Source organism: Silene latifolia, chromosome 1 (assembly GCF_048544455.1).
Source record: "Silene latifolia isolate original U9 population chromosome 1, ASM4854445v1, whole genome shotgun sequence".
Lineage (NCBI taxonomy): Eukaryota > Viridiplantae > Streptophyta > Magnoliopsida > Caryophyllales > Caryophyllaceae > Silene > Silene latifolia.
Window position 1 is genome coordinate 153,784,594 of NC_133526.1, and position 10,193 is coordinate 153,794,786.

The window sequence follows — 10,193 nt, forward strand, 5'->3', positions numbered from 1 at the left end:
TAATATTCTAATGATAGTCTTTAGAAACATAAAATTCGGTCCATTTGGTCCAGACCTAAAATATCCAGGTTTGGTCCGGACCGGACCGAAGACCAAAAACTCAAAAAATGAGGACCGAGCACTACTACAAAATGAAGCTATGGCAACACTAGGAATTTGTTGCTTATTCCCTTAAAAATGTTGCATTAAGGTTTAAGCAACATTTTAGCGAGTGTTGCTTAAAGTCATGTTGCCTTAGCCAATTGCAACATTTTGAGCAACACTTTTCAGTCAAATGCAACATTAAACAAAAGTGTTGCAACTATTAAATGTATACAACGTTTTTTTTAAGAAGCAAATGCAACACTAAAATATAAAAGATGCAACACTACAACGCAAAAAATGCAACACTATTTTCACCTTATTTCAATTTTGGCAACACAATTACCTACATATATGCAACACTCTTTATTCCCTCCATAGACTTGAATGCATCAATTTTTTCTATCAAATGCAACACTTTACGTGCTACAATAAATAATCCGTATTCAAATTGGTGTCATTTTTAACGTGTACAACAAAAACTAATGTTTTCCAATATTGAAATGGTTTGCTTCAAAGAGCATATCATTGAAGAGTTCAAAATTGACAAATATCCGTTATTACATCACCGAACTAGTAATTAATCATAGTACATACAATCCAAAAATGTTTCTAGGTAATAGTTCATTCTTATATGACCAAGTACAAAATATAAATAAGTTAGTTCATTGCGCAACTTTTGTTATCAATGCGATCTTCCTCCAAAATCCATATTCTCGCATACATGAAACCCAACCTGTGACAATAAACAATTTCTAAATCAGTTCAAAGAGAAAATATCCTAAAATCTTTAAACACTTACTGACAAAAACCATACAAATTGTAGAGCAAACACAAACTCGCTATATCAGAACTCAAAGATGGCATTGATTGGTCACAACAGAGCTTCAAAGGCTGTCACAACTAATGCAATGCTGAACATTCATTTCTTGAAATCTCAACAGAATTAGGCCAAATTCAAATGCTCATATATGGAGTTCTACATGGTAAAAAAATATGTTCTATATATGTAAAAAATCTTGAGAATGTCATCTTTCTCATGGGCTTAGAATGGTCAAGTTTCACCGAGTAGATTTTGCCCAACAAGCCTTCAAAGACTGATATGATTTCATGTCTCAGTTGCGACAAGCCAGACTTGTCTGCACTAAAATGTTCATAGCTCCCAAACTAGACAACATTTTGGGTTAATTCTTTTTAGAAGTGATACCTAACTCAAGTAGCTTTCATTTAACGTATGGCTTAGACATTGGTTCAACTTTACCAGAGATATATAAAGCCTCAAAGTTTCTTCTGGAACATGGCAGAAATGCTGAAAGTTCAATACTGACCTGTCAGTACTCAAACGTAAATAATTCAAGATTTGCACAAGGTTTCCCGATGATACTTGCTAGAGGTGAAAGCTAACATACGTAGATTTGAAATGGTATAGGTTGGGCATGCTAATTCCAAGGGGTCAGAGAGTTATGAGGGCTGCAATTCGACACAGAAACTGAAAGTGCTGCTGAGTAAAATGCATTAGTTCTGTTTTGAACAAGGAACGTTCAAGGGTATTTTTGGCCATTCATATGCTATGTAAAACTCGTCCATCCAATGTCCCTTGGTCCTATAATGATGCTTGGATGAGGAAATAATATTAGCATCAAGAATAAAGCATGTGGCAGCAGAAACACCAAGCCAAATGCAAGGACAAACTTATCTGCAGAAAAACTCGTATTTTGCAGCAAATAAAGCATGTGGCAGCATCAAAAAATCATACAAACACCAAATAAGAATAAAATAAAGGAAAATAGTAGTAAACCATACCTTTTAAGAGAAGTATTTTGCAGCAACATCAAAAGGTAGCTTGTCGAGTAACTTTCGCAAAACTTGTTCAGTCATACTATCCCTTTCTTTCTGAAGTTCTCTTTGCATATTTTCCCTTTCCTTCTCGATTTCTCTTTGCATATTTTCTAACACCATCTTCTTCTTCTTTATATGATCTTCATCCAACTCATTTCGCATGTCATCAACTATATTTGCTTTCGCCAACTCTAATATTTCTCCAGGAACAATATAAGGCATTGTCGCACCATCCACCTTGTTTAACTTTTTATTACAAACACCCTTGCCATATAATCGACGGCGTCTATACTTTTCCTTACCCATGACACCCAGGAAGGCATCTGAATGACCACTTCCGTCGTCCGGAACTACATAATTTTTCATGTTTTCCTGCAATTAGAATTTAACAAGTCTATAGTAACTTAAACTACAAATGTGTATGAATGTAACATAAATAGTATTGGCTTACAATATTTTTTTCAGTATCCTCAAAAGACTCCACATATTTCTTTCCGTCATTTCATTTCCGAGTACGCTCAAACAATTTTGCAAGACAAGGGGGTTCCTTATTTGGATCCTCATTTTTCTGCACATATATAATATCAATCAAAACCTTGAACAATTTTATCAGTTTAATGGATTAAAGATTATTGACAAAGAATTTCACCATTTCCTCTCGTATTACAGCAAAGCTTTTTGGACCAGCTGTGTGCATATTTTTTACGACGATCCCTATTGCGAGAGCATCGAATCTGCACATTACAAAAATATAACTATGTTAACTAGGGAAAAAAAAAAGAGAATATATATTTGTCATAAAAAAAGGACTGTTTTTTTTTCAAACAAGACCTTCTCAGATTTCTTTTTCCACTTGGCAAGTAGTTTTATGAAGTCCTCATCAGGAACTGTTTTGGATCTGTGAAGCCACCTACTCTTGTCGTCCTTAAAAGCGTAGTAATGTTTTTTCTTGAAACGACATTTATGGATTCTCCAAGCATCTCTAATAGTTTTTATCACCCAATCCTTACCTTCTTCGGGTACTGCATACTTCAGCTAGATAATTGAGCAAAACATTAGTCTTTATATATACCATCAGCCCATGTTCAGAACAAAATATATGACATAACTAAAAACAATTGCAACAAGAATAATTTCATAGATGTACATACCAACACATATTGCCACATTTTTTCTTTATTAGGAACCTTTCTCCAAGAGTCAAAGACTAACGGTACAAAGCTATAGTCACGTCCTATTGTCCCCAAGAAACGAGAAAACTCGCTTACAGTATCTGAGTCCTCAGTGATTGGACCTATAGGCTGTCCAAACTCGTTTAAGATTATTGCTTTGCGTTTCTCTGATGACCGCGTGTGTATATGGTGTAACTTCGTTGGACCTCTTGTTTTTTCTTGCAAAATAGCTAATTACAAGTGAAAATAAGTATAATAATGCAATATATTAGAAAGAAAAATTTGATTCAAAAGCAAATGAGTTACCATCTAACTCAAGATCTCTACTAGTTAAGTTTATTTGTTCACTTTCCTTGTCGGTATATTCTTCATCAGGGTGTGTTTCAGGCATAGAAAAACTATTCAAATCTTCATCCTCACTATCACGTGACTTTTCTCCATCAGAATCAGTAGGGATATCTCCAATGAAACCAATTTCTCCCTCGTATTGAGTGGCATGACGAGTCTGGAAGTGATCCTTATGTGGAACTTGAACAATATTATGTAAAACTTATTATACTGCTGCTAAGACAGTTGAAAATAAAATCTAAAATACAATGTGTGTATAGTAAAATCAGGTACATACCTTCTGATCTGAGTAAGATATCATCTTCATTGACATGACTATCACCATCAATATTTAGCTGTTTTGAAGTAGTAATTTAGCTGTTTTGAGGTAGTACTCGTGTTCGGGGTGCTATATGTTACATTCTTTGATTTACTAAGATGGTCAGTGATTAGCTCATTTTCTCCTTGTGACCGTTTCTTCTGCAAGATCAAGTCCACCATAGTCATCTTCCCATCCTTTTTTGATCTTGATTCACTTTCAGGAATTGACACTTTGTCTAGGTGTGTCTCCAGTTTAGGCTCATGTCGTATATGTTTAGATACATCTTGATGGTTCATTCCTAGTCCCAAATCTAATCCTTGTCTGGATTGTAGGAAATATCGGTATACTTCCCTTTAAATTATAAGGATTATAACGAAATTATGATTGTGAAACTAGTCATAAAAGAAATTGCATAAACAAAATAGTAAAGGATTAAGATTCAACCTTTGGTCCTAGCAAAATCGGCCTAAGAACAATATCGCAATGATATTCGCCTAATCGTTGCACCCAAGATGATATGAGATATGCCTTTGTTCTTGCTAGAATAGATCCCCAAAATTTACTAATTAATTTTAGGGTTTTGTTGTGTTTTTCTTGATGAGAGAAAAGCTAGGTCAAAATGTGAATTAGGTTAGAAAACAAGTCAGGAATAATAATAATCTCCCCTCCTCTTTAAACCGTGTATGAGGAGGAATTAAGGGGGGATTATTTTCTTCCCTTTTTTTTCTCCAATTCGTTTTGACCGAAACTCCAAAAAATGAGGATAAAATCCTCTTATTTTTAGATGTTACCTTAATGTATAAAAATGTGTATCTTTTTATAAATTGTCAATTATATTGACATGTATTAATAAGTCCACACACAACAGCTTGCAGTCGATTTATTAATACCGGTCTGTCAACATTTATACTGACAATATTGTATAATATATACATTAACTATAAATATCGCATATTTATAATTTGCTAATTAAATATAACTGGTTACATTTAATCACGAATTAACATCTTAATTCGTTTAAGCTAACATTATATACATTTATTAAATATAACATATTATATTCAATTTACGAATTGACAGTTAATTCGTCTCAGCTAATATTATTTAATTGAATTAAATAATCGTCTCATCAACACGTTGACTAACTGTTTAGTCAATTACATGAACTAACCTTTTAGTCATATAAGGCATCAATGTGATTACATTTCCATAATCACATCTCTCAAACACATCCTTTAGGTGTGACTTTTAAGGACCAGTTGATCACCGCCATCAGTATGATAATAACGTTAAACTTTCTAGCAAGCCAACCGTTATTAGGTAATCGTTAATCAACTGATAAAATACGAAGTATACCCTTGTGAACCTATAAGAGATTTATAAATGTTATCACACTAATTTGTGGAGGACACAAGCTCCAACATGGATAAGTTATTGTATTTCTTCAGTGTTCTTGGTGCAATAAATCGCACATGTCGTCGACCACCAGACTGTGGAACCTGTATGTGTATATGCAAAACCAAGTTAAAATTTGATATTATCTGTGAACCATAATAGTAGCAAATACATTCAAAAACTGAAATTGTAAGAGAAAAACAAGAACATAACCTTTCTGGGAAGTTTATAACTTAAAGAGTCATTTTCTTCGTCACTTCAAAGAAAGATTATCGAATATAATCTGCATCTCTCTCATTTGTACTTCTTGCATTACCCCTTTCTTTCCTTTTCTTGCCCTGACTACTCCCCACTAAACTTGAGAACGAATTGGCAATGTTAAGTAACCCACACTCTTTCAGTTTAGCATTATTACGATCGATCCTAGCCTTTCGGATTCTCTCATAATCGTTAAATCCATCAGCTTTTTTTATTTCAATCCTGTAAATAAAAGAAACTAGGGAACAATATATATCACAAATATACAAGAAAGAATGAAATTTATCAAGATAAAATTTTATAACTAACCAAATATATAAATTAGTCTTAAAAATGAATCCTACAACATGAACATATCAAATTTTTAGAATAACACAACTAAAATAAGAGTAAAATACTTCAAACAAAGAAAAGTCAAATATAAGTTAACACGAAATCAAAATAATACTACGCGTCATTCATCTCTATTGTGTTCTTCATCTTCATCTGCTTCCATCCAATCCCATAATGTATCATCACGATCAGAGATATCATCGTCATCAAAGTTATTAGTGTATGTCAACACCGTATTTGCATCAGCAAAGGCAGGGTCAATGTCTTTCCTAGACAATACAATATCATCATCGACAGTTACAGGCACTGAATGCATAGATTCATTCTGTTCACTCAAATGTGATACAGGTCCAGCATTTTCACTGTCAACCTCATAGACATCTCTTGGAACTTTAGTCATTACATAATGAAGCCCATCTATAACAGGATCTGCCACATAAAATACCTGATTCACTTGGGATGGCATGACAAAAGGATCATCGACCGAACAGAATTTGTTCACATTTACACAGATCATGCCATATTCATCTTTCTCGACATGATACCACTCACAGCGAAACAAAACCACACTAAACTGTGACCAATAATTGAGCTCAATTATTTCTATAATCGCACCGTAATAGGTTACCTCGCCATCAATAGGATTTTGGTCTTTAGAACTAGAAAAACTAGAAGTTAAAGCTGATAGAGTTACACCACTATTTTGTGTCTTGCAACGAGCATCCCGAGTTTTAGTGTAAAACTCAAAACCATTGGCGTAATATCCTTTATACCTCTTGGTTATAGGACTAGGCCCTTTTGCGAGCCAAAATATTTTTTCAGGCACAGTTTCATTAACTGCTTTTTCTTTCAACCAGTTGGCAAAATCATGGCTATGGTTTTGAGCACGTTTCCATCTGCTTTTCCTTCGCTCAGAGTTCACAAAGGCTTCGTGTTCTCTGGGGAACAATTATAAACACAACATTAACGGTTAAAAAAACATGTTTTTTCAATTTTTTATTTAATTCACTAACAACATTGATAAAAGTTACTTACTTTATATATTGATCCACCTCATTACTGTCTGTATTAAAAAGGGCATAACGATGTGCTTGTTCACAGACCTTTGGATTTAATATAAACAACTTTCCAACTCTCTGCCTTTTCCCTCCCAAAGGATGACCAACATTAGAAAAGAAAGCATTGTCTAAATCTTTAACATCATTAGCTGACAAATCACTACTGCCTTTTGTCCCCACTCCTTCATTCATGTATCGAGAGCAGAAGTTCATACATTCCTCAATTAAATACCCTTCTGCAATAGATCCTTCAGGACGACCTTTATTTCGTACATAAGATTTCAACTTGCATAAATATCTTTCAATGAAAAACATCCCTCTTCCATGCACAGGACCCCCAAGCCTAATTTCCTCCACTAAATGAATTGGCAGATGCACCATTATGTCAAAGAAGCTTGGCAGAAAAAAAATTTCAAGCTCACACAATATTTCAACAATTCCAGTTTGCAAGTAGTCAAGGTCTTTAGGTGTAAAAACCTTACTATACAATTTTCGAAAGAAATTGCCCAGTCTAATCAAAGGAATGGACACATGTTTTGGAAGGGTTCTCCGCACAACAACTTGTAATAAATAGTGCAGGATGATATGAGCATCGTGGCTCTTATATCCGGACACTTTCTTTTGCACACAGTTTACACACCGTGAAATATTAGATGCAAAACCATAAGGCAATTTTGCCGATTTCAATACACGACAGAAAATATCTTTTTCTTTTGGAGACATAGAGTAACAAGCTTTTTGGAAAATAACCTTCTTTTTATCATGTGAAAGTTGAGGATGCAAGTCTTCTTTAATTCCCATATCTAAAATGTCAAAGCGAGCATTTGCATGATCTTTACTCTTTCCAACAATATCAAGTAAAGTTCCTAGCACATTGTCAAATACATTTTTTTCAATATGCATTACATCAAGATTATGTCGACACACATTATATCTCCAGTATGGCAAATCAAAAAATATGGACTTTTTCTTCCAAGGGGAATCATTGTTTTTTGGTTTCTTTTGTTTTTTTTCCGAAAGAGTTCACAAAACCAGATACCTCGTCTAACACATCACACCCAGTTAAGGGTTTAGGTGGAAGTCTTAACTCAACCTTACCATTGAATAACCTCCTGTTTCGCCGCCATGAATGTTTAATATCTAGAAATCTGCGGCCACCCATGTAACACATTTTTATGCTATGTTTTAAATAACATGAATCAGTTTCATGATTACAACTAGGGCACGCAAACTTACCCTTTGTTTTCTATCCCGACAACATTGAATATCCAGGAAAATCACTTATTGTCCAAGCCAATACAGCATGCAATGTAAATGTTTCGTCCTTAGATTTATCATACGTTTGAACCCCTACAGTCCAAAGATCCTTTAGCTCCTCAACCAGGGATTGCAGGTATACGTCGATGTTATTACCAGGACCCCCAGGTCCTGGAATGAGTAATGATAACATAAAATACTCTAGTTTCATAAACATCCATGGTGGCAAATTATAATTGATTAACACAACAGGCCATGTACTGTGAGCAACACTCATTGTCCTAAATGGATTAAATCCGTCGGAAGCTAAACCTAACCTCACATTTCTAGGTTCACTAGCAAATGAGGGGTATAGAGAATCAAACTTTTGCCAAGCTAGCCCATCCGGGGGGTGTCGTAAATACCCATCTTTTGGACGTTCATCGGCATGCCAAGTCATAAATTCTGCAGTTTTTGAACACAAATATACTTGTTGTAATCTAGGTTTTAGTGGAAAATACCACAAAACCTTTGCTGGAATTTTTCGAGTCTTTTTTTGAGATTGATTTTCTTCACACGGTTTCCACTTAGAGGTATGACATTTAAGACACTCATCAGCTTGATCATTCTCTTTCCGAAATAGCATACAATCATTAGGACATGCATATATTTTAATATAGTGAAGTCCTAAGTCCTTAACAATGTTTCTGGAGTCAGTATAGTTAAGAGGATTCTTCGCCTCTGGAACCATTTCCTTCAAAAGTTCTAGAAGATCATTAAATGCGACATTGCTAATTCCGTGAAGGGTATTCAACAAAAGCCATCGTATCAAGAAAGAAAGTTTAGAAAATCTTTTACAGCCAGGGTATAACTCTTGCTTGCCATCCTCGACCAACTTATAAAACTTTCTAGCTTCATCATTTAGACCATCTTCTACCCCAGTAGATCCCTCAAACCCATTTCTAAATGTGTCATTTAACAATTCATCAGTATTGTCCATAAAACTCACCCCTTTATCTAGTTTTTCAATGAAAAGTTGAGTTTGCAATGGTTCCTCACCATGGAAGATCCACTCATCATAATTTTCAACAAAATCGAGTGCTTTTAGATGATCAAAGACCTCATCTCTCCGTAACCAGTAGCGATTTTTGCATCGCTTACATGGACATCTAATCTGACCTCCTACAACAACCTTAGAAAATGATGCGTTTAGAAACTCAATGACCCCATTTTCATACTCGGGCAATCGCCTAGGTAAATGCATCCAACTTCTATCTGTCCTCATCACTTTATGGCTGGAATAATATTTGAAACGGGAATAAATTATTTATAAATAATGATAAACTCAAGTAAAAACTACTCCTTTATGTGTATCTCAATTAAAAATACTCCTTTATGATCAATTAGTCGAATTCAATTATTTGTTTTAACCAAGCTCATACTACAAGCATTCATTCATTCTGTTTACAGTGAATAGAGATAATTTTGACAGGATTAAAATTCATTTGCATCAACCATTATACAAGTCATAATCACAACCTTTATGATCAATTAGTCGAATTCAATTATTTGTTTCAATCAAGCTCATACTACAAGCACTTCATTCATTCTATTTACAGTGAACAGAGATAATTTTTACAGGATTAAAACTCATTTGCATCAACCATTATACAAGTCATAATCACAAAATTACAATTTATACAATCAATAGAAGACCGTCTTACAATGTAACACCGTCTAATACAATCAATTTCACAAAAGAAGACAATCGCACACAATTATTCATCCAAGGAACTTTGAAATCAAATATCAACTCATATAATTCAACAATTTATAAGAAACAATTAGGCTTCCAACAAAATATCGTAATTCAATGTGAATATCATACATCATACCAATCAACACAACTGAAAACCCAATTCGATCAAGACAAATTATAAAGAAGAGTTCTGATAAAAAAAATTGAATATTACTGAAATTACCTGAGATAAAGTGTAATACTACGGTTTTACGAGTCTTTGGGTACTCTACCGAGTGGGGCTTACTCTGTCAAGTAAGTATGTTTGAGTAACGAAACAGTAGTCTGCCTGTAAGGTAATCGATTGAGTAACCTTTGCACTCGATCGAGTACGAGACTTACTCGATCGAGTAAATCGGTCTTTGGGTGATATT

At 34.4% G+C, this 10,193-nt stretch overlaps 1 protein-coding gene across 1 annotated transcript; it reads right to left on the reverse strand.

Moving 5' to 3' along the window:
* Positions 1 to 8,031: 8,031 nt before the first annotated feature.
* Positions 8,032 to 9,306, reverse strand: LOC141658446 (uncharacterized). Its single transcript, XM_074465397.1, has one exon. It carries the CDS (start codon positions 9,304 to 9,306, stop codon positions 8,032 to 8,034), a length of 1,275 nt encoding a protein of 424 aa, XP_074321498.1.
* Between the last annotated feature and the right edge of the window lie 887 nt (positions 9,307 to 10,193).

What these genes read in the sequence shown, in the direction of transcription:
- LOC141658446 (XM_074465397.1), bottom strand. Translation starts at nt 9,306, where the DNA reads ATGAGGACAGATAGAAGTTGGATGCATTTACCTAGGCGATTGCCCGAG.